Consider the following 26,169-nt stretch of genomic DNA (forward strand, 5'->3'; position numbering starts at 1 on the left):
CTTTGCCCTCCTGCATCTAACTGCTTTTTTTGGTTCTTTATTTAGCTGCATCCATCTTCCCTCTAACTCTAACCAGTTTAACTTTCCCTGCCAAACAAAAGCATTCCCTCTGCATGATGCTGCTACCGCCGTATCTCACATTGAGAATGGCGTGTTTAGGGTGATGTGCAGAGGTTTCTTTGACACACAGTTGCATGCAGGCCGAAAACATTTTGGTTGGCTTATGACTGATAATTTTCCTCAATTATGGCAGCTTGAACATCACAATGTGAGATACTCAAATCTTGGGATGTTGAATTTTAACTTAACTCTTACAAATTTACCACAGCTTTATCTTTGGGCTGGGTGGTGCACCTGAGTCCTTCACAGATATGATGTGGCTTCTGAAGGTTGTTAGCTGCACTGGATTTCATGTTGATTTGTTCGAATAAATGTGACCGAAGCTTACACTGTCTATTTATTTTCCATGGAAATAATTTTTAACAAACATTATGTGTAGTTTCACTCACATTGATTAATTATGCACTACTTAGTTGGTCTATCACGTAAAATCTCCGGAAAATAAATCAAAGTTTGTGGCTGCACAAGGGAAGTATGAATGCTTTCTTAAAGTGCTATAATTGTGAAAAGCTTGGACTTTCATACTGAAGATAAAAAAAAAATCCTGCAGGCTAGGAAAAGCAAAGAATTGGTTGAGAAAACTTTTGAGATAAAAGCCCAAACTTTTGATGTTGTTGAAAATCTTGTCTCATTTCACGTTTGATCTTTTACTGAGTTCAGCTTCAGCTGCAGCTGCAGCTACAGCTGCAGCGACAGCCTCGTCTTGAAAAAGATCTTTAGAAGAACCTCTTTCGACCCTGTTGTTCTTTTGTTTGTTGGAGCTCATTCATAACATCCTCTTGAGGTCCGATTGCTTTTCAACGGTTCAGACAAACCACTACTGTTACACTCTTCCAGCATAAAACCACTCGGCGCAGCGACTCAGGGGTGGGGGGGGCGGATTTTTATTGCACAAATTTACAATTACTCATAGCTTTGCATATATTTACCCCTCCCCTCCTACAGTATTCTCTTTGATGCTCTCCGGAGCCGTTCACAGGCGCTCTCCTCATGCAAGTTCTTGGCATCACTTTTCTTCAACACTCATTCACTTGAGTAATTACATCATTTGCACCAGATCTCTCCATTTTATCCCCCTTTTACATAAAATCTCATCACTTCTTCCGCCCACTCAAGCCCGTCTTTCCATCATAACCTCTCCCTGCTCCTCAGCGCTTCTGTCCAGCTTCATGTTTTCTCTCGAGTCTCCTGAAAAAAAAGGGGGGGAAGATGTTTCTTTTTAGCTCTGTCTTTGGATTTGTGTCTCATTAACGTAGATTTTGTCCTCAGCGGACCCCCATTCGTGTGCTCACCTCACTCCACAGACCGGAGGTAGAAATTCATACCCAGGGTGGGAATTTCTTCCCATTTTCTCATCCTCCTTGGAGGCTTCTGCCTCTGTTTGCGTTAGCTCAGATGCAGCCAGAGGTGGGATGATGTGAATCTGGCTTGACTTTAATCACCTCGAATGAACTAGACCGAAGTCGCACGCATTGTGGTGGTTTAATAAAGGGCATTTTTGAAATTAAATTCTCCCCTCTTCATCTGTTTTCATACAGAAGCTGCCTGCTGTTGCACAGCTCCCCCCGGAGGGCACTCTGTCCTTTGTTGCTACATTAGCATCTCATTATCTATTTCTTTTCTATTCAAATGCCTCGTGTGATTCCTGCTCCTCTCTTGCCATCTTGATGATGATTCCTTTTCTCGTTCCGTCTTTATCAATACAATCTGGTTCTCTGCTGCTCACAATGTATCCCTCGCCCTTTATCTTTGTATCTGCTTGATGATCATTTTCCTGTCCCTCAGTCTGTCCTGAAGACATTTCATCACTCCTGTTATCTGAGCTCTTGTCTGCAGTATCTGACTCTGATCAGCTCTGTTTCATGTCTTTATCTTCTGTCCCTGAGTGAACGCTTTATTTTTCTGATGAAAAATTTGATTATTTCTCATTTGTGCGCTTTTTGTATAACATATAGAACAACAGTAAAAAGAAAACAATATGGAAAGATGATGAATCCTCATCTCACCTCCCCTCTTGGTGTGGCCTCATGCGGGCACTGCTTCCGACATTCCTCTTTGGAGATTCATTTTGATACGACTGGCTCCTGACCAAGCCGGGTGGGAAGACGTTTGCTCAGTAGTTGATGTCGTCAGGGTCAGACGGACTGACTGTGAAAATCTGCTCTAAAAGCTCACTCATAAATACCCTGCAAAAGTATTCAGACCCTGGGAGTTTTTTCATATGATGTCACACGACAACCACAAAACCTCAGCATATTTTACCTTTACTTCATATCATACAATAAAACACGGAAAAGGGGGGGGGGGGAATTGTTTCATGAAATGAAAATCTAGAGCATATTTATAATATTTTAGGTTGTTAACCTGTTGGAAAGTGAAGCTCCACCTCAGCCTCAACTCTATACAGATGCATTCTACACTTTGTACATTTCTTTCCATTTCAAAATTACTAGCTACTTTGTGTTGGTTCTACGTTTGTGGTTTTAATGTGAAAACAGTCAACAGGTATGGGTATTTTTGCAAGAGATTGTCAGCTTTAAGACAAATTTGGTGTGAGAGGAGAGATTTTCATTCTGCCGTTTTGACTCAACGTTTCCAGGGAGATATCTGCTGTTTCAGTTGTAAGATACCGTATTAATCGCTCATTGATTGCATCATTTCCCGCTCCCCCCCCAGATCACAGCATGCAGTTCTTCCCAGCTTCACTCCTGTCTGAACTGCTGGCTCAGACAAGTCGACTTTCCTCGCCGTCAATCCTTTCTCATGCCTCATTGGCTGCTTCCTCCCATGGCTTTGTGAGTTCTGTAAAATAAACAGACTGCTGCGCATCAGACCAAATCATATTTCAGCTTTACAGCCTATGCCGTCTCTGTTGATTCTCAGCACATCTGTTATCCCTCAGCTCTTTTATAGTCAATTATAATCTCTCTCTACTTTGTAATTTTACAGTTTTAAGCACACATTTGATTTCCAACTCTTTTCACGCACAACATATTTGCATATTATATGCACATTAGTTCTAAAAGAGAAACACATTCCTTGAATTTTCACCACATAATATGATTTATTGAGTTTTGCATTATGCCATTCTTAATGATTCACTATTTAGTATTTATTTATGTTTAGGTGAGATGGATGATAACGCACAACAATGAGCTCAATGCGTTCATAAACAGGGGATGGATTTGATCCTTCAAGTATTACACTTTGTCTGCAACCATCTTCAATCATCAAATCTGACCGGCTTCCTGGTCACTTCTAAAAAAAATAAAAGCATCACCACAGCACATATCTCAAGAGATGGCTTGAAGTGGATTCAAAGATCAGGACTTCAACCTCAGCAATATGAGAGTTACTGTGGTATGTTGTGGTGAAGAAGGAGCTGAGCCAAAGGACGAAGCGTTTGATTCTCTCACCCATTGATATTCCATCCTTCAGCTGTGATCGAGAGTACATTTTGGCAGCAAAAAGAAAGTCCCACATACAATCTGTTTTGGAGTTTTCCTGGGCTCAGGAAAGCAGGACATGCAGGAGGGTTTATGGTAACTTTCAGGTCATTGTTCCCTGATAAACACGACAGTAAGGGTGAGCAATCCTTCCTCCCCCCCAAACCCCGTTTGTCATTCACATCTTTCACATTGATCTGAAGTATAACGAGACTTTGTGATTTCAGAAGATGTTGCACCATCACATCATATTTCTGTGTTTTCTTCCATTTCTTCTTCATCTGGCTGTGATCCTCATACAGGATGTCCAGATGCATTAAGTGCTTCAAAACAAAGTTATTCTGTTGCAACCTCGAAATATATGACTCCTGAGGATAGTGAGGCTGCTTGGCATGAGCACCAGCATCCTCACCAACTTCTACAGGTGTAGCACAGAGAGACTGCTGGAAAGCTGGACGACAGAGCGGTGTGGGAAAAGCTCCTGACAGCTGGAAGAGTGAAGCAGGAGGCACATCGCAGTCTGTCTCCCATCCAGGACGTTTATTGCAGCCAGTGTCTGTGAAAGGCACACAGCGTCATTTAGGACCACAGTCATCCAGCACACAGACTTCTATTGCCATCTGGCAGACAGCACAAGAGTCTGACTGCTAGCACCAAAGGACTAAAAGACAGCTTTTACTGCCACGCTGTCAGGCTCCTTAAGTCAAAAGAAACTGTTTTAGAGCATTGCACAAAAATTCATACATTTTGCCCTGTAAATGTTTATATTTTTATTTTTGACATATATATGGATGTGCATGGATTACATTGTCATGGTTACCATCTGAGATAGTATGACACTGCTGTGTGTTTGGGTGTCCGCGTGTGTGTGTGTGGTGAATTGATTGGTTCCTCTTGTCGGCAGCATTTCCTTGCACGGTTGACTGTCTGTTAAACTGCATATGACAAATTGTAGTAATATATTATGATATATTACAACAATATATTTATTAGTATCTCAATCAGATTGTGTGGATCAGCATCTTTCTCATATAAGCTGGACACTGAAGGATCTTCTTCTGTCTCAGCTCTGCTTGCTCCAGCAGGCTTTGTTATATCTCTGTCTCACTCCTTCAGTCCTGGCAGGACAGTTTGCAGAGCTTACAAGTTTGTTTCTACCTATAGCTATGGATCTGAGACCTAATATTGGCAGGTCGACTTCAACCTTGTTGGATTGGTGCTATTTTTGATGTAAGAATTGCTTTCATTACTCCACAGTTGCCAACAATAAAGTGGGATTTCGCGCCATTTATCCATTTTCCCTTGGTTCAACACCTCCTCAGTACATCTATTACCTTCAGGCGATTTATTTCTTGTCTGTTTACAGTCTTAGATCTTTGATCTGAACCACATTGTTTGTGCCAAACCCACAAAACTTGAGAATGTAAGTCATTTTTAGTCATCAAGTGATCTGTGAATCATGACCCGGTAAGTCATTTGAAAATGCACCTTCAGATTTACGTGTGTCTTTTAAACCTCGCTGTGATCAATTTGTGCACTATTAAAAGCCACTCACTGCACACAGGGAAGGTGACAAATCTTGTCAGGACGGTAATTCAGCTGTTTGGGATAATCCTAAATGTAGTTATTACACCGATACATTTCTCGGTGTAATAACTATCCTCATTTTCTTAACTAGAATTTCTTACATTGATCATTTTAAAATATCTCTTCCTCTTTAGCACTCGTACCGTCACAAAGCTTTACCAGTTCATTCTTACATTATTTCCTACTTTCAGCTCAGACTCCATGAATAGCACCTGCCCGTTTCTCTGCCGCACTGGGATCTCTCGATGCTCTGGGAACACTTGTTAGTCGGTGCAGCTTCCAACCTGTTATCTTGTTATAGAAAGAGAGACATAGGCATGAGAAACCCATATATATCACAATATTCTACAATCTCCTTTTATGCGCAGGCATTAAAAGAGCTTGCTGAGGTGTAGTCGAAGTCAAATGATCTCTGCTGAAATAAAAAGATAGGATCGTCTCTGCAGCAAGTCTGTAAGATAAAATTGACTTGATGGTATGTAATCATCCCTCAGTGTTGCTGCTTCTTTCTAAGATTCATGCTAATACACGATTCAGAACTACACATTGATTCTTTCTGCTGCCTGTGCTGCTTGTTACACAGAATATTGTGAACTTGCTAATGGAAAAAGATTATATCTCTGCCGCTGAAAGGTTTTCTTTGATAAACTAAAATTCTTTAGAAATGTGTGGTGTGTCAAGTAATTGTTTTTTTCCTACATGAAATGTTTCAAAACCCTGATCCCTGTTTTGAAGGTGCTAATTTTCCATGTAAAGTGTTCTGTAAAACACCAGCATACACAGCATGATGGGAAACAGCATTACAGCGGCTTAACATAAATAGCTTTTCACTGCTAAAACAATAAAGGCCAGTAAAAAACAAGAAATCAGAACTCTGTTTAACGCTTATGTTACGGTTCTTACGGAGAAATCTGTATCCAGAGATTAAAGCTTTACCAAAAAGAAAGATTGGACATTTGCCACAGAATTCAAATGGGTGCATTTCTAGTGGAGAACAAACTCTTCTGATACAAAATAAAAAATGAGTGAATGAGTTAAGGTAGTAAAGCAGATTCAGTAAACAGGGAGAAGAAGCTGGCAGAGGCATGAAGGAGGAAGAGAGTTTGTGTTTGTACCCATAAGACAGGTGACTCTTTGCTCATCCCCATTGCCATCGTCCCCTGCATTGCGTTGCTTGGTATATTGCTTTTCTCACCCTCTTTCTGTCTCCCATGTGCCCTTATTTGCTTCTTCTGGAGCCACTCTTGATGTTTTTCTGCACCCTCAGATTTATTTCCCAGTGGCATACTCAGCTTTGCTCTGCTGCTTATTGTGATCAGTTAATGTCTCTTTAACAGTTTTACCCATCTTTTATCTTCCTCCAGTTCCCCTTTATTGCCTCCCAGTCACATATTTTGCACGCTACCTCTCCCTTTAGTTCACTTCTTTCAGTCTTCTCTGCTTTTCTTTCTCAGCTTGCTATGAATGCAATCCACTGCCACTAGGGGGCAGTAAAGCCTATGTATTGTAATCACCAGTGTTGATTTGATGAAGCTCAGTTTGCGTGTTGCCCTTGTTTTTCTCAGCAGTCTCATGTGGCTTTTTCTATTGAATATGGGGCAAATGTAATGACTTTGATGCTCAGCATTAGGCAGCTTTTCACTCCCGTATGACAGCATGCAATTTAAAAAAACAACAACAACAACAACAACAAAAAAACAACCATCACTGTCTAAGCCTGTTTGCTAAAAAATGTAGAATTAAGACCATAGCTGCTGTCAAATACTCACATGCTCTGTTCACACCAGCTAGTAATTATGTGAGCTCATCTGGAAACCAGATTTGAAAACTAGGGGGAGAGGTGCCGCCTCATCTCAGGCTAATTTTGGGAAGATTTTTGTGACAAAGACAAGAGGGGAAGTAACGATAAAAACTTGTAAAACCAGCCTGACACTAGAAATAACACTTGATGCCAGCTTTCAGAAAGATTTGAGAAGACATTTAAACTTGCATTAAATTTTAGGCTCATTGTTATTGATCCCTACAAAGCCAGTCCCAGTAATTAATATTTAAGCATCATCTTAATGTTTATTTGGTCGGTCGCTATAAAAAGTTCAATCCGTGTTCATGCTTTAAGCATTAGATTGACATACCATTTTATTTTAAGTAAATAAACACGCCGGTTATGTTGGCAGGAAAACAGAGCGACCCGAGTCTGGCTCATCCTGACGTTCGTAGTGCGCCAGCGGGGCGCTGTCAACTCAACACCAGCCACTGTCCACAAATTTCTCACCCTCCTTAAACATGTTTGACTTTATCAGTTGACTTCTCTGCCATCTGGCTGCTCCCCACAGCCCAAAGGTGGACATGCACCGTTTACTGCATGTGCAAACTCAGTTTGGCCCCAGGAGACATTAGTGATGCCCAGTCTATTTTCGCCTTGCTTTTTTTTTTTCCTACCCATAATGCTCTATTATTGTCACATTTTATTTTCCGCGTCTTCAGTCCAAGGGCTTTCTGGGGATTTTCTCCACTTTCTGTGACATGATTTCTTCCTTTTGCCGCTTTTCGACTTCAGAGGTTTTAGCTTCAAGCTTTTATTAGGCTGCCTGATCAGCTGAAATGGAAGACTTTTTATTAATCTTTCTCATTCTATATACTTATGTTCATTGCTATGGCTGAATCTGTGCTGACTGTATAACACAACCTTAAATTTAATTTCATCCATTTTCAACCAAACACCCGAGAACCTCAAGCAGGGAGAAGATGAAAAGAAATTTGTGCAACAGCTGAGCTGCAACATTTATGATTATCTGCATGTTTCTCAAAGCTTACATTGCTGAAAGGATTTAGGAAATTTGAAAGTCAGGTTTAACATAATTCTGCAAAGAAGAGAATTGACTCGGCCCCTGATCTGTTATTTCATTACACATTTACAACAATCACAGGCATTTATTTATTCCCCCCAACAGTTCAGCAGAATTTATTAAACTGGTAATTACCAACTCGCAGGATAATAAATCCAATCAAGCAGCATGAGGCATGTGTAAATGTCTGCCAGAGTTAATTAATATGTGTATAAACTGCTGGTAGGAGAAGAAATCAAAATGGCAGCCTTTATTAAAAGTGGGTTGAGTTGTTGTGAGAACAATATGGCAGACAAAGTGGTGAGCTTATAGTTAAAATGGTGCTTGTAATTTCAAATTGGCGATGGTTAAAAAAGAGAGGTAAACCCAGTCATGTATTAGTGTATTTGGTTTCATTCTGAGTGTAAAATATGTCCTTTTAAATGAAAACTTTTAGAACGTGGACAAAGTGAAAACAACAGATAAGATCTTCACACCAGGAATTGTGATTAAGGCAATAAAAAGAAAGTTGGCATTGCTAAATAATTATTTTCTGGTCTGACTATGTGCCCACCTGGATAAATACGGGGTTTGGAATGAATCAGATTAATTATCTGCTGTCATTTCACAACATTTTAATTAGTCGTTAGGTTTTAGCCTCTGACCAAAGTGCTGCTTTTGTCAGATCCAAAAACATAGCAAGCAACTTGGTCCAACTTGGACTATACTTGGAATTTTTGTCATACTGACAAGACGTTTAGTTGTAAATTCAAGGAAGTACTCGCAAACAATGAACAAACACATAATGGTGTTGATCCCCTTACCTTCTGTTTGCAGAAGGCCTCCATTTATGCAAATTCATATTCCAAGGAGACTGCAGCGTCGCCTTGATGCTAATTAGAAACCATCAACTTGAAGTTGCTTTGACCTTCAGGAGTATTTAGTAAAACCTTCAGTGTCTGCAGAGTGAGCTGCACAAAAAGCTCAAATGACATTCAGCTCAACACCATATTTAATAAGGAAGCGTTGGAAAAAAATTTGTGCTAAATAGTGAGTACTTAAAGCTAACAATAACATGGTCATTATAATCAAAAGGTTGTTCTGATTTTATTTCTGTTATTCACACCACATCTGTGACCAAAGACAAGTTGGTGTTACAGAACTCTGCAGTCAAATGGGATTCTAGTGTTATTTTAAAACTAAGTCAGTATTACATCAGAGTTGGCATTGTCAACTGTTTTCAGCGTCTTTTATATAAGTGATTTAGCACACTTGGAGCACCTAGCATTACTAAGAATATCACTGAATGTGTGCATTCATCGTCAATTTAGAAGATCCTTTTGTTAGTTGTGAGATTTTTTAAAAGGTTACTAACATTTCCTTTTCCAGCATGTGAAAAGGATAAAGCAGAGCAGCTATGGTGCTTCCTGTGATATGCTCAACTACCACTTCGGCTGTTTGAGACTTACTAGACAGCCGTCATATCCGTAGAAAATCCGGTTTTCTTGGAGCTCTCAGACCTTTTGTGCTTCCTCTAACTCCATTTATAAACACCTCACTGGCAGTAAAAATAGCTAATTTTGAGTTTTCTTCCTCTCAACACCTTCCACGCTGAGACGTGTTTTTGCATTAAGAGGCAACACTCCGGTCTGTCTGTCTGTCTCCAGTCATGCGTTGTGCTGCACGTTCAGCTGATTGAGACGTTTTAACACCGACGTATGGCAAGAACTTTACATAAAAATGTAAAACAATAAATCTCTCAGGAGCGTTTCAGTAGTTGCCTTCAAATATTTAACTTCAATGGGTGTTTGTAGATGTTCTATCTTTCTCGTCCTCCCACCTCTCCTCACTTCCCTCCCTCAAGCCTTCTGTAGCCTGGGCAGAACAGAGGACCGGATGATGGAGAGAAACATTCACCGTAGCTCGCCTGTGCCTGAGTTCCTCATGAGACATGGGAATGCACCCACATACCAACAGATATCCTCAAATTCAGTGCACATGGAAACACGCCCACACAATCAAATGCAAAACCACAAACAAAGCGCTATGAGATTAAAGAAAAAGGAGACAAACAAAGCAATTTTGCTGCACGGAGGGTTGCGACTGGCCGTGCTGTGCTTGGAGCGTGAAGCTAACTGTACTGTGGACCCCAGGTAAAAGATAACTTGAATCCCAATTAGTTGCATTTGTCAGGTCGTTGCTTTAGTTTACAGTTCATTTGGAGTCGCTCACTACATTTCAGCATCTCTAAAGAAAGCACACAGATAAGCGGTGAGACTGAGGTCATCTTATCCTTCCTTAACAAAGACAGTTAAAACAAAACTTGCTTCACATCACAGCTGCTCGAACCCTCTGAGGAGCCCTGAAGAGGGGCGCTAGCTGTAGTCCTGGACAGACATCGAGAGAGCAACATGACTGCTTGAAGGCCCTCTTGATCGAGTTTGGAGACAGGAAGGACAGCCATGAAGGACAGCCATTTTCTCCTTCGTTTTTGGTTGTGTCCACTTGGACATGAGTTTAGGAAAAGCTCAAATTTTAGTTCAAAATGTACATAATTTGCATACTGCGAATTATATCTCAGTGATTTTTCTCCAACAGTTTACTTTGGAGATAATGAAGGCTGATTGCAGTTGCATTCCATAGACTGCATGCTGCTACATCAATGCAGTATTCCAAATTTTGAGAACTTTAGCTGGAAACATGAAAACTGTGTGCTTTCCTATTTAATATGTGGAGGACACATGAAAAAAAAAAGTTTCTGAAATAGAAAACATTTTAGATTCCGGAGTGAGCAGAGGATTTTTCAGAATGATGACTGTTCCAGTGGTGCTACTGCATGAATCTGGACTATATGTGTGATTAAAATTACATCCCATTAACAGATTTAAAAGAAATATCAGTGTTCAGTGATGTCTCGTACATAAAACACGCATAACTATTATGTCGACTTTGTCCTTCACCATGCCAAAATGTAAGAGGGCATTTAAGTGATAAACCACTAAAGCCATATCGGTACAGGTGTTCTCCATGCAGAGGTTAAAAGAGGCGAGGGCGGCAGTGTCTCCTTGACGAGGAGACGGTTGAGTCTTGGATCGGCTGGAGGAGCTCTGCTGAACACGTCCCAGGCAGTGTGTGGCATCCGTTTGTCCTGTCCAGTTCTGCACTATACTGTGGTTTAATATGAGGCTCTGTGACGTTATGAACTAATTCAGATCTGAGAACTGTCAGGTCAACTTCTGACCCGGCAGTCCGACTGTCAACATATTTATGTTTGAGCAGTAAGATAGTAAAAAAAGAGATCGACGTCCATGTCTCCAATTCTGTGGATTGTGGCTTATAAATTCCAACTGTTTTCAGCCACCAGATATATCAACACCTGCCTATTTGTACCCCAGGCTTCACAGCTTGCTCATGATTTCAAGAATCATATGTGAAACTTGTTCTCTGATTACTACTGCACCCAGATCTACGTCAGGTTTTGATAAATAAAGCCTATTGTGTATTTGCCAATTCCAATTTCTAGAAAAAGTCAAATTCTACTTTCTTTCTCTTTAACTTCTTTTACAACCATGTAGTTTTATATCTATTTACATTATTCATGGCAGTACCTTTCATTTTATCCTAACTCTCGGATATAGAGACACAGTATTTACTCGGTCGCAGCAGAGATTATCCTCTCTTTTCAATTAGAAAGTACTCTTTACAGTTTTTAGTATTAGTTATTTTCTATGTCATGTTTTTATGGCCACAGTGCATGCATGTCAGCTCTTTTGGAGAAGGAATGGCTATACGAACAGCCATCAAACAGCTGAAACAGCAAAGAGTTGTGTCCCTGCAGCTTTAATCCAGCTCAGCCTGCCCTCAGAAGCCCCCTCACGCTTTTCTATCAACAAATTTGTCCTTCAAATACGCAGCAAGCTCATCACGTAAATATCCAGGCTGCAGATGGAAGTCAAACTGATCAACAGCTGGCTTTGCTGTGCTTGTTTTCTTAATATATTTTGGTTTTAGGTTACTGTCAGGATGTTCCACAAACCACAGGTCTTCAGTCATAGAATGACAGAGGCTTGGATTCTGATTGGATGTTCTTTTCTTTTTTTAACAGTAGCATGAGTACGCTGTTTAATTAGTACCAACGTATCTGTCTCATCTGTGCCGAAATGCGTGCGTGCATTTTTTATTTTTTTTGTGGTTTCTATATTTACCATTCCTCTTCCTCTCTCATTTCACCCATGCACTCTGTTATGAATTGCTAATGAATGATTGTGATTGAATTTTTAGCAGTTATGGAAGTCGTGTCGCATATGTTTTTCATGCAGCTGAAATTTAAGAAATGTCAGAAGAGCCATAAATTCAGTTATGCAGAGATCCACACATGCATATGTTGCTCTTCTTGTGTTATTCCCTCTGTTCATTGCCCCTCTTTTCTGTCGCTCACCCATCTGTTTCTCCCCCCTCATCCTTTTCTCATTCCCTTTTCTTGCTTCTGCATGAAGCTTTATTTCCTCTTTTCCCAAGCGAGCTCAGTTTGTTTCTCTCCCCTCCTACTCTGAACACTGACACTGCTGAAGGGATCTCTCACTCTCCCACTCTGCTTTCTTTTCTCCTCTCCTGCTTCCTCCTTATCCATCTTCCTCCGTCTCTATCTACTTCCCTCCCTCTCAACCTCTTTCCTCACTCTCTCTCTCTCTCCTCGCACAAATGGCTTACTTTACACATTAAGGAAGCATCCGTCATTTTGCTCTGTGAAGGAAAAAAAATATTCCTACTTTTCTTTTTTTTTCTTTTTTTTTCTGCCTGCCCTCTCTTTTCCCCAGTCCTGACGCTGCTACCAATATGTTTTATTTCCAGCTGGTGATCATGGCAGGGACCGTTCTGTTGGCGTATTACTTTGAGTACACGGACACGTTCCCCGTGCACATCCAGGGCTTCTTCTGTTTCGACAAAGCCTACTCAAAGCCATATCCAGGACCAGAGGACTACAGCAAGGCGCCGCCGGTCCTGGTCTACTCCCTCGTCACCGCCATCCCCACTGTGACGGTGAGTTGGTCGGCAACTTATTTAAGGGAAAAAAAAAAAAAGGAAGGCAGCAGTTTCTCCAAAAGCGCTTATCGCTCACCTTCACGAAATGTTCACATCTAATGCAAACAGATGAAATGATTACCTGCTTCAGTGCAATTAGTCATAAACAGGTTTCTGCTTATCTGCACGTGGTGAAAAGAGTGCCGTGGGGGGGTGTGTAGGTGTGCGTCCTCGTGGTGCTCAAAGCTGTTTGTGGCAATGTGTTCTCTGGCATAACCATGGCAACGGGTACTATATTTGTCCTCCGTAGAGCAACCAGAGACAGCTACATTGTGCATAGACTCTGTTCCTGTTTCAAATAGTGTCCTAAAGGAACCAAACTAGTCTTTAGTTTTAAAGGATTCCTGTGTTTGTTCACAAAATGCTCACTTGCACCATTTTTGCCGTCTTCACGTGCGACATATGCACAGGAAGTGTGTTTAATAATTAAACACTGATGCAGAATTTTAAAAAGTAGGTCATGGTGAACGTTTCATTCATTGGATTTTACCTGATTTAATTCTCCTTTTTTACCATCACCAAGCATTTACCAACCACGGTAATTGGTGTTTCAAGCTAATAAGTGGAATTTCATCTCTTTCTCTCCTCTAACAGGAAATAATAAGTAATGAAACATAACTCTGCATCACGTTCAGAGCGCCGCCCACATGAGTTAATTTGACCCCCAGGCCTCGGCTGTCTAGATGTCTTGCTTTTAGGCGGCATTACGACATGACTATCACCGAGCCTCACATTAAAGCAAATAATCTAAAGTGTATTTGCTTTTCAACAATTTTATAAGCATAATAAGTGAAGTACAAGGGGATTATCAAAAAATAAATAAATTTACAGTACAGGATTTTGTAAAAATTCAAAGATTTCTTGTGAAAATAAAATCTTTGCATCGTAAATATCTAGGGCAGTGACATCACAGAGGGGTCATAAGGACTCATGGTGGGTCATGAGAGTATACGAGGCTATTGATTGACTTTAGTAAACACTATGTCTGAAGTGGATTTCAAAATGTTCATCCTGTCTGACAGTTTGTTTCCTGAGGATTATAAAATATGGCGTTTGAGCTGTAAGAGGTATGAGTCAGAATATGACTGTCGATCCACAAGCTATGATTGGATGCCAAGTCTGAAGCAAACATTGACAAGGATACTCCTAATATTCAGAGCTTAAACTATATAAATCTATGTATTCATCCATCAATTGCCTATTCACTCTTGGCCTTGCAGGGTCACAGGGAGGGCTAGTGTCTATCTCCCACAGTCATTGGGCGAGAGGCACAGGTAGCCAGTCTATCCCAAAGCAACATAAAGATACACAGGACAAACATGCATGCACGCATTTGTGTTTAAAGGCAATTTAGATAAACCAGTCAACCTGAGAGTCATGTTTTTGGACTGTGGGAGGAAGCTGGAGTATCTGAAGAGTACCCACACATGCACAGGGAGAACATGCAAACTCCATGCAGAAAAACCCCAGGCTGGGATTTACCGATTTTACTGCTGTAACTTTTTCTGAGCTCTTCCCTCCAGTTTTAACTCGAATTATAGCTGTGAAGCAGCTGCAGTCATGATGGGGTTAACTAGTTGGTCTGTACCCACCTTAAGTCTATCTGCTTGGTAATCAGTCATTGTAGTGTTGGTGGATGATGCACTGGGTTTGCAATTCCCTCTCAGATAGATAGTTGGTACCTAAAGATTAGGTCTGGTCATTTCCATCCTCCCACATTCATTTCATGAGTATCTTTCATCCAATGCAGATGAAAAGGAAATGCATGTTAAGAACATTTGTCAACAAAAACACTTTGACCCGTTTTGTCTTACTTACCAATGCTCTAGAACCTAATGCCTTGCTCTCTGTCTCAGAGGGACGTAGAAGGGATGCAAAAGTTGGTTTGCTGCAAAAGTTAATGTTAACTAGTCAAATAATGATTTACAAAGAAAGAGCAAAACAAATAAATAAATGCTGGTTTAATTTAGTCATTGGCCCATAAAGCAAATTCCATTAAGTTAAATCTACACATAAATGACATGCACAAATATTGCATAACTCCACTCCTGGTCATTTGCCTGTGTGGCTGCTCCAAAGTGATGCCAAAGGTCTATTGATCATGCCAAGAGTCATGATCACTGTCCAGGGTGGTGGATTGCTCAACCGAATAGCATAATGACAGAGGGACAACCTGCAGAGTTTTCAGCTTCACTTCAAATCAACAGCTTTAGTTAAGTCTTAGACTTGACCGGATGTTCCAACAGAACACCCGGTCCAAAATCTCTTGAATGCAGCAGGCTAATATTAAACTTCTGTAAAGATCAGACCTCAACTGTTTTGAAAATGCATGGACTACATCTACAAACCTGGCTCCAATTTAGACTCAAAATTGCACATCCAGTTATTGTTTTTAAAATATACCCTGTCCTTGATGAGTGAATGTAAACTGACAGGGACTTTAGATGATATCTTTCACAATTCAAACTATGTGAGGTGTGTATGAGCCTATAATACAGGCTCATGTTTGAAACCAAGTGAATCAGTATAAGGGTGAGGTTTCCAGGAGTCATGCTTCCCTTGAATTTATTTCATATAATTAAGTGTTGTAATAGTCTTTCATAAAAAAAAAAAAAAAAGTTTTATTTTAAAAGTAAGCCATTAAATAATAAAACACAGGCGTTGTATACAAATATAAAAAGTTTCAGGACCTGATCTCACATACAGCTGGGAAGGCCTGGTTTATGACCTAATTAGAAATCATTAAATAGCTCACATCTGTGACTTTGCCCTTATTATCATAAGTTACAGCTTCACAGCTTATCATCTCCATAACTGATGAATAAACAGTGTCACACTGGTCAAAGTTCGTAAAAGTTGCAAAGAGATATTTGATATTTGTTAAGAGACGAGCTAATAAAACAGGCATACAGAAAACCATTTGTAAAATATTTGCACATTCAGAAATTTAGAAGAGTTTATTCATTGAGCAAATTAGATTATTTTACACCAGGCTATGGCCAGTTACCAATATGTCATCCTACCAAGGTTTTAAAAGGGCGCACTAAAACTTAACGACAGGATGTGCTAACGATACCGAAGTGTGCCAAGCTTTATGCAGTTCATACCAGAGCCGGGGCCTTCTCTTTTCCTTCAACTAACTGGAGGAAAAGGAAAAAAATAACTACATTCTCTCCTTAACGACACAAAAGACAAATTTGGCTGTTTGTAAATTTTCCTGGTTGTAAAAACACAGCCACACAGTCATGGTGTGAGAATTTAAGTTCCACCCATCACTGTTTTGAAGATAATGTTGTTTTAAAACTTCCGTTTGTAAGATCCTTGCAACATATCTGAAAAGCTGACTGCAGGCTGGCTACCATGACTGATAACCTAGTGATTTAACTGCTGTTATCTAATGAGCTTGTTATCCTCCCAGTGTGCCAAAAGGTATTTTTATATGTGCAATAAACATATTGTCTTTAAAATGACAAATTTATAGTGTTTATTCTATTTGCTTCCTTAATTCTTAGTATCAAATTGATAATAATAATAAGCAAATGTTATGGAAACTTTTTAACACTAAACATTAGTATGTTATAACACTTGTTTTTTTTTTTTTTGGTTCAAATAAAAATACATTAAATTATACATCTTTGTCTTCAAATTTTAAGGGGAACATACAGCAATGCCCTGAAACCATGGTAATTTTTGATGTGTAATAATATTTTTAAAAAATTGGTTAAATGTTCATGTTTGAAATGAAAGTTTCATTTTATGGCATCTTTAAGTAAGATATTTCCCCATATTATTAGTATCTAGGGCTGTAGTGTCATTGAAAATGTCAGCTTTTCCATCGTCTACCACTCTTCTTGAGCATTGTCATCTTGGTGACTATGATCAATATCAAGTTTTAAAATAAAAGTGACACTCAAGTTTTCAAAAAAAAGAGCAATTTAAGACATGACACCTGAGATAATCACAAAGGATGCATTGAAGCCATCCTTTGTGATTGCAATATTGTGATATGTTAGACTGTGAAGCTCCATCACTGTCTCATTCTTTCTCTTCTCTTCGCCAAGTTTGATCCTTGTCTTGTTTAATTCTAAACCTGGATCTTGTTGTCTGCCAGGCACATGTACTAATGTCACATGATTGAGTTTGATTCGTGTTAAGTGAAACTATATGCCAGAACTCAAACTTGAAATTATGTCGCTTTTGTGTCAGAGCAGAATTAGATCAGAGTTTATCCAATTAAGTGTGCATATGTTCACCTTGAGTTAAATATGTAATTAGGTAAAAGAAAAAAAAAGTGGCTGCAGGCACATAAGGAGAAGCTTTTAATCCGGTGGAGTCAGAGATGTAAGTGATATCAGTGTGCTTTTTAAAACAGAGCAGAAAAACAACTCAGAAGGTTAAAACTTTAACGTGTTGTTAGGCCAGACTTGCTGAAATTAGTTTTTCCTATCCGTTATGGGGTTTTGGTGGAAAATAGAGCTGGAATCTAGTTAGTATAACACAGAAAGTTATACATGACATTCATCCATCCATTTTCTTGCACCCTTGTCCCTCAGTGGGGTCGGGAGGGTTGCTGGTGCCTATCTCCAGCTAACGTTCCGGGCGAGAGGCGGGGTCACCCTGGACAGGTCGCCAGTCTGTCGCAGGGCAACACAGAGACACACAGGACACACAACCATGCACACACACACACTCACACTCACACCTAGGGGCAATTTAGACAGACCAATTAACCTGACAGTCATGTTTTTGGACTGTGGGAGGAAACCGGAGTACCCGGAGAAAACCCGCGCAGGGAGAACATGCAAACTCCATGCAGAAAGACCGGGGCCGGGAATCGAACCCAGAACCTTCTTGCTGCAAGGCAACAGCTCTACCAACTGCGCCACTGTGCAGCCCTGTTATACATGACAGACTTCCTTAATTATATTTCTTGCAATGATAACTGCTGACTTACATGGGCAGAGAGAACATCTACAGCAGGAACTTTCTTGTTCATTCACCACATTTTGTCTGAAACAAAGATTTAAAATATATATCTATATATATCTATCTATATATATATATATATATATATATATATATATATATATATATATATATATATATATATTAGAGATGTGCCGATCAGGTTTTTTCCTGCCGATACCGATTCCGATCACCCACGAGGGCCGATCACAGATACCAATCACATAATTATTATTTTTTTAATCAAAAGCACTACCAGTTACATTATGTGGACAAAGGAACCATGAATTCACCTTAATTTAGACAAAAATTTGTTTTTAATAACTTTTTCCAAGAAAAAAACAGGCATTGTGCAAATTGTACTGCTATCAATAATGCCATCTTTAACAGACTGATAACATATGAAGGCTCTGAAGAGGCTAAATAATGCAAAGAGACAAAATAAAACCTCTCAACATTACCAAAAGATTCAAGTATAAAACTTAACATTCAAAGGCAAATACAGGATCCATTACAATAAACAATCCAGAGTTACTGAATGAAAACTTCCTGATAGCATGGCGGCTAGCTGATTACTGCTAGTTCTGAGTGGCTGTTTCTGACTGAGCGGAGTAATTATGCAGAACAGGGGGGAGATCGATTATTTTTTGAGATTATCTGTCTCATGTTAGGACAGCGAAAGTTTTAATACGTATGTAAGATGTATTTTTTTAGGTTAGATGCTGCAACTTTAAACAGAGGTTCGGTGTGAGAGTCACTACCAGGTGGAGCAGAAGCGGCGCTCCGTCTGTGAAATATTACTACCTGTAGCGCGTAGCAGCGGTTCAACAGCGAGAGCAGAACCAGCGTCTTACATCGCAGCTCGAAGACTTAAATAATGTTGCAGGTTATTTGTTTAGCTTTCTGACCTTCATGCTAATCCGATTGAGTGTTTGTAGCTGTGCGCTGCTTTACCTGCTATCTGATCGTCTTTTTTACTGCAGTGAGCCTCGATATAGCCAAACTCCTCAAGTATGGCATTGTTTTTATGCCATATTATATTCGTCGTGTTGATGCATTTTGACCTGCTTCACCCCACGTGCTTCAATTTTCCGCTGCAACACGCAAACCTCCCCATTCACTCAGGGCGATATAGTTCCACATCACTTGGGATTTGTTGCTGCACGTTTGCGCAGAATGAAGGAAAGAGGAGACCAGCTGCACAGGCAGGTTGCGAAATGAGATGCAGGTGATCGGTTTGTGTGATCGGCAACAAGAGACCGTGATCGGCATTCACCGATCAAACACTTTTTCACAGCAATCGGCCGATTATGATCGGTGGCCGATCGATTGGCACACCTCTAATATATGGATGGATGGATGGATGGATGGATGGATGGATGGATGGATGGATGGATGGATGGATAGATAGATAGATAGATAGATAGATAGATAGATAGATAGATAGATAGATAGATAGATAGATAGATAGATACTGCGCAGAACCCTCAAGCTCCCAGGCCTCTGGTAGAGGACCCGACCTCAGAGGATGAAACAGACAGAAACATTGAGAAGGGAATATATATATATATATAAAGCATGATGTAATTCACAAGTTAGTATAGTGATTATATAATCTTCTAGAAATTGTATGCATCTGAAAGGCCTGATGCTATTTTATCTTATTGGAAGTTTGATTCCTAAAAGAGTGCGTTGTAGAAACAAAACTTTCCAAATCTGACCTATCAGTTATTGACCACATTTAGACTGATGAGCGCGGCTCTGCAAGATGTGTCTGCAGCGAGTGGCGAGACAGAAAATAAATGCCTTCCTTTCATGGGGGTTTCCTCGGCTAGTAATGAAGGAAAAACTGAAGCTCTTTCATAGCTGCCACTCTGGCACCTCTGGGTCATGTCACTTACTAAGGAACATTTCTTAGCAAAAAGGATTATTCAACAGGACCCCTGGAGTTTGTCAAAGAAAAACCTGCTGGTTGGGTACAGAGTCACTCGCCATGGTAACTGACTCGGTCACCATGGTTACCAGGACAACTGACTCAGATTTTAAGTTGGGTCTCTGAAAAGGGAGAACCTGGGATTTCTCCTCAGCAAACGAAACATTTTGTGAAGCCGCTTTCCTTCATGCAGATTTAATCTCGATTCGGGTATAGCAGTTTCAAGTATTGCTTTTATTGCGTTTGTTCCCATTAATAAAATATTCATTACACTTTTATTTCTGCATCTTATTGCAGTTTATGCCTTCAGCACTTAATGAGATTTAAAGCCACTACGTTTATGCCATAAGCTGAACGGGAGAAACACTTTTATTCCACTACAATTATTCTGACTTTGCCGAACCTTCCTTGCTCTCTTTCATGACAAACTGAGTCTCGCAGATCTGAATAGCACACCTCTCCGCGCGCATGCACGTGTGAATTATTAGCCGAGTGCTCGATAGTGGGGAACAGAGAGGCTGAGTGGAACAGATGCACTCGTGTGGCACTTGGCGAAAATGCCGTAGGTTTCAGTGCATCAGTGAAGGTAACCATGTGGGTGGATGATGCCGCACATTCTCTCCTTCTCCGCTGCAGCAAACCGTTGCTGTGTGCACAAATGAGAGCTGGAATGTGAGCAGCACAGCTCCGATATAAACAAGTCAAAGAACCTGCCGGCAATCCGCATCACTCTCTGCAACAAAATGGTTTTCTCGCGCAGGCGAACGCGCGGCATCCAGCGTGCAGCCCCGTAGCACAGTCTGCGAACAATGCGTGCTCCAGATGCATTGAAGGTGACATTTCTGCTCTCGCTCCAATTATTGTCCTCTGGGCTGGCTGAAAGCACAGCCCTGCTCCAACTGTTTACTGATTATTTGCTTGCGTCTATTTGAGAGCATGTATTTTGCACAGCTGACCTTCCGCTGATTGCACGCCCCGACCCACCTGTCAGGTGGCACAGTTTAGCCGCAGCCAATCAGAGGATCAAATGGTAATTGCAGGCTTTAGATGCGTGTGGCATAGTGTGAGCCTTAACAGCACATGGAGGCTCCCACTGTGCCAGACAAACATACACACTTGTAAACACAAGCAAGATGAAGGCAGAAAATGGGTTAAAGCCGGCAATGCTGGGTTTCATTTTAGTTTTCTTTTTAATGTGGGTCAGAAATAAAATGCTAAATGTTGCCCTTGAGATCTTGTTTCTTGTGCTGTTAAATATAAGCTCTCAAACAGTGGGAGAGGAGAAGCCAGGGTGCTTTTTGAAATGAGACAAAGGATACGTTTAAATTTGCTGTAAACACAACACAGAGATAAAGAAAACGAGCAAGAAGCCATAAACGAGGTGGGGGAAAAAAAAAAAAACTGAAGAAGAGAAGCCAAAGGATTTGGAACTGAAAAACTAGGAAATGAAATGCGTCTGACGTCTTCGAGAAGATGCTCACTTCTCCAAGTTTGTTTGCAGTTATCTGGTAAACGCTGGAACGAACCCTCATGCATAATGCATCTCCATGTGACAGAAAGATGGGGATTGAGCAAAATCACAAAGGAGAGACCACATTATCCAGGCAGCCTGACTTTATCAATAGAGATCCAGCTGCACAAAAGACCTCATTGTACTGTTGTCATTTCTTCAAGAGATGGGAAGAAATGAACAGGAAGAGTTAGGAGTTGAAGAAAAATATGAGCTAAAATTAGAAATGAACTGATCAGGAATTTCTTGCCAATTGCTTGATGATTTTGTAAAGCTCTCACTTGCTGGTGCCATTTTTAAATATGCAAAATATTTTTGTTATGCTCTCTATCTCATCTTCAAGGTAACCTGTTAAAAATAAAATGTTTATTGTAAAAGAAAAAAAACTAAAGAAAATAACTTTTAGACAAAACCCTTTTTAGAGGTAAGTCCTAATTGAAAATATGCTGCCAAATCTTCTTTACTCGTTTATAAGGCACATTATGGTAAATAAAATACAGAAAGTGTATGATATTGCAAAACATTATTTTTCTCCTACTGGATCAACCGTCCAAGATATTTGTCAAAAGCTCAATGATTTACAGTGTTGAACTGTCCATTACTTCATTTTAACTATACACTAACTTTTTTGTTGTGATTGATCATTATTATCTATATTATTAACGGAGGTGAAGGTAAACAGAAGGAAAGATCAGTCATTGAAACATCTCTAAACTTAGCCAGGAATTTCAAAATAAAACCAAGGTAATTAAGGTGGTAACATCTTATGTATGTTGTAGTCAATGGATATTTGATCACGTCACACTAAATCTTACACAATGCGTAGTTGGTATCAGCATGTAGTGAAGTGGAAAGACTCCAAAATGATAGATTTTTGAGTGTAGCAACTAACTGTATACTTAGCTACCTTCATGTGGTTACAGTCATATCAGTAATACATCCATCCCTCAGATTTCTTTAACAAACTGTAACCCTTTCAAAAACCTTTCTTGCAAGAAGATGAAGTATTATTAAGGTGATTAAAAACAAGAGAATCAGTCCTTTCTTGTCTCCATCTCGCTTTCTCCACAATCTTTCTGTTTGTTGACGCAGAGAAATATCAATAAGCGATTTCTTGATGCAGATCTCACAGTAATCAGACATAGATGTGGACTGAGACTTCACTTTTGTATTTTTCTGGGGGTGTTTCTCGGCTTCTCTTCTCAGTTCACCTGCCTCTGTCCCACCCAGTCCATTGGGATGTATCTGATTAGTTAACAAAACAGTCTTAATACATCTATGTTCACAAATGCTTCAGGATGCCTGGCCCCTTTTCATAGTTCTTATACCTTTTTATTCAGTTTCTGTAGTTTCCTTTCACATTGCAAGAGCTGTTTTCTTTAGCGGTTCTTGTTTGTCAAAGTTTTTTTTTTTTTTACACCCACTTAATTTTTTTAGCACAATGGGAACCCAAGACTACCAGTGGGATTGAAATTACCCCATTTTTAAGGAAATGTTCAAATAAAACATAAGACAGAAAAGTAAATTCCAAGCTTTTCGCATTGCTTTTTTGTATTTAAAGAAATACAAAATGACTTTTAGATTGTGCAGGCAAAAAAATACAAGTGAAGCAGAATTACAAATAAAACAACATCACAGTAATGATCGTGGAAAGAGCAATTAATGGTGGAGTTTATTGAAGTCAACCCTGTGGCAGGGGGCAATCTGTGAGTGTGACCATTATTATTGTCCGTCCCTTTAAAGTAGGGCTTCAAAGAGTAGCTGCTGCACTGAAATGTTTCTTTAGACATTCAGACTTTTTTTGTTTTCATATCTATTGATCATTTTTAATCCTTAGATAAAGTGGTTCCACATGACCACCTGCTTTTTATCTGGACTCAAACAGATTGGAAACAGCACTGTGAGCCGGTGCTGTGTTCAAAGGTTGTTTATGTGCCTAAATGAAGAACATGTATAGTGTAACACATGTTGTTTTTCATATTTTATTAATGTCTTTTGTTCATGTGATAGAAAAGTATCTGAAATTTACAGACCGATATGTTACTTTAGCCCAGTTTTCTACCCATACTTGCGTGGATTTTCACAAGATACTTCTTCCCACATAAAAAAAAAGCATGTTAATTGGTCATACTAAATTTACCTTGTGAAGGTGTGCATTCATGCATACTTGATTTATTATGCGTTTGTTCCGTGATGAACTAGCACTCTGTCTACCGTACAATCCTCCCCTCAATGGCTGACAGATGCAAATGAGTTCAGCAACGCTCGACTCTGAACAAAGCAAAGCATGTTTGGAAAGTTAATATGTGACCTAATCAGCAGCTCAGTGCATTTATGTTTTAAAAGCAGCACTTTTTCTCGAGACGCTGTCTGATGTTCCACTACAGGTTTTACTCTCCCATTTATTCCATAAATCCCTCAGAAAGAAATATCTTGAATTGTGCAGAGACGTTAGTAGCATTTCTCTGCTCATACACAGTTTGCATGCATTTAATGTAATCAGTATGCATGGTTTTATGGGAAATATTTATATCTAAATGCAAATTTGTAGCATTCATTTCAGATGAAACTTTTACCATCTCCATTTAAATAGAAGAAACAGGAAATAAAACAGTTCCTTTTTTTTACTCTGACGGTAAGCCTCAAAGTTTATAAGGCTTATTTAAAAGAAGCATCTCAAATATTTGTAGTCGACTGCATTTTTTTAAACTTTCGCTGAAGTGTTAGAATGAATCATTAAAAGGGTGAATCATTCCACCATTATTCAATCTCTAGTCCTCCATGACAAACATTTCTAATACTTACTGATTTCTAGAAATATCAACAGAGAAGAATCCCCTGATGGTTAACCTACCAAGACTGAGAGTTTTCTGTGAGGAAATGTTTTCCTTTTCTCTCCTTCACTTTTTGTGACCGCTGAGTTCTTTTCATTGTGAAGCGAGAGCAATCACTCCTATCTGCTCAAAGTCGACCTGTTTGCAGTGGTGTTTATAAGGCATGTAAAAATGTATGGATATAAAGGTACAATTTTTTTTGGCTGAAATCTCAAAGCATTGACTGTTAGAAGTTGTTTAAATCTGATCTGTTCATCTGAAAGATGAAAGTTACATTTTTGTATGAAAACTTGAAAATATTTTTCTTCTGCACTTTTTTATCTCAGTAGCAATGCCACAACTGGTTACATTGCTGACAATTCTGACTTGCCCCTAATTCTTCTGTCAATATATATATATATATATATATATATATATATATATATATATATATATATATATATATATATATATAATTTTTTATTTTTTTATTTTTTTGGGGGGGGGATTATTGGTTATGCTATCACGTTAGCATTGAGGCAGGTTTTTGCTTGCTGTAAATGCTAAGTTAAAATGTTTTCCCCATTCATGAGCATTTATAAAAACCCAGGGTTAAAAGGTTAACTTATGTTTTTGTGTTCTTAATAAAGAAAATAAATTCTGCAGCGTGCTAAATGAAAACAAGGCTTATCTGGAGATGTGTAGAAAGGCAGATGTTTCATGTTGCAGCTAGGCTCATTGCACCTACAACACAAGATCTTATTGTTCAAGAGACTAAAAGCAGACAAAGCCTCATTCCCTTGTGTTATAATTTGCATAGTATCTGATTTAATTGGATTAAGCTGCAGTTCCATTTAACAAATTGGAGGGGGGGGGGTTGTGTCTTTTTATGATCTATTATATTTTTAGAGCTGTACTGCAGTTTTGGTCAACCGTCTTTAAACTTACTTCATAATAAACTCGATTTGACTTTACTGTAGTCGCCTGAGGAATCAGTCATATTTGAGGAGTGAATCAAATTGGATCAAGTTGGTGTTTTTTTGCTCATAATGTTTAATATTCTGTGAGCCACAGAAACACCAAACCCTGGTGTTCATCTGCTGCTATTTGCCTTGTGAATGAGACACTGAGAGGGAGCTTGACAGCAGGCAGAAAGGACGGGTGAAAATTAAAGCTAATACCACCTGTTAGTGGATCAGGGCCAGAGTCTTTGTCAAAGGTTATTGCGGTGGGCAGTAATGACCTCCTTATAGTTTCCGGCACAGAGCTGATCCAACAGATGGCTGCAAAGACAATTGCACTCTGCATCTGCCATCTGAGGGTTTATGCAGATGCTATGGTTCCATGCAAGTGTGAGGCGTACAGGGTTAGAGCACAGGCCCATGTGGCGCTCGCATGGGCCTGTGCCACAGCAAAAATGTCTGCTGTGAAATATACACAGCAGACATTTTTGAAAATGTTCTCTGGTCGAAGGAGACCTAAGTGAAGCTTTATGAGCCTTCATGCAGGGCATGTGGGAGACGGATGACGGATGGCATCTGCCATCTGAGGGTTTATGCAGATGATATGGTTCCATGCAAGTGTGAGGCGTACAGGGTTAGAGCACAGGCCCATGCGGCGCTCGCATCCTGCTGACCACCTGCTCAGATGTTCAGTCATTCAGCTGCTGGACAGACTACATTCTTTCTGTCATTCGGACAGTTGTGGAGGCATCCTTGAAGAGTAGTTTTTACTAAAAAATACAAAAATAAAACAAGCTGTAGTTATTTAAAGGAAGCATTTCAATTAAACTGGTTGATTGAACCCCTACCATGCAATTTTAATATGTAGAAAATAATTTTAAAACATCTCATGTAAGTAATAATACCACTTCAAGATTTTCACATTT

At 39.7% G+C, this 26,169-nt stretch overlaps 1 protein-coding gene across 6 annotated transcripts in view; it reads left to right on the plus strand.

Moving 5' to 3' along the window:
- The window catches only part of plppr2b (phospholipid phosphatase related 2b), a 64,101-nt gene that overhangs the window by 12,638 nt on the left and 25,294 nt on the right, over nucleotides 1–26,169 (plus strand). For 4 of the 6 annotated variants that reach the window (XM_081609470.1, XM_017306459.2, XM_017306457.2 and 1 more), the window contains one exon: nucleotides 12,830–13,018. In XM_081609470.1, the coding sequence (XP_081465596.1) occupies nucleotides 12,830–13,018 (189 nt within the window). Of the gene's footprint in view, nucleotides 1–12,151; nucleotides 13,019–26,169 lie in introns of those variants that run through there. The other 2 variants (XM_008415679.3, XM_081609505.1) reach the window with 2 other exon arrangements.

This window comes from Poecilia reticulata, chromosome 1 (genome assembly GCF_904066995.2).
Source record: "Poecilia reticulata chromosome 1, P_reticulata-male-v2, whole genome shotgun sequence".
In the NCBI taxonomy this organism is placed as follows: domain Eukaryota; kingdom Metazoa; phylum Chordata; class Actinopteri; order Cyprinodontiformes; family Poeciliidae; genus Poecilia; species Poecilia reticulata.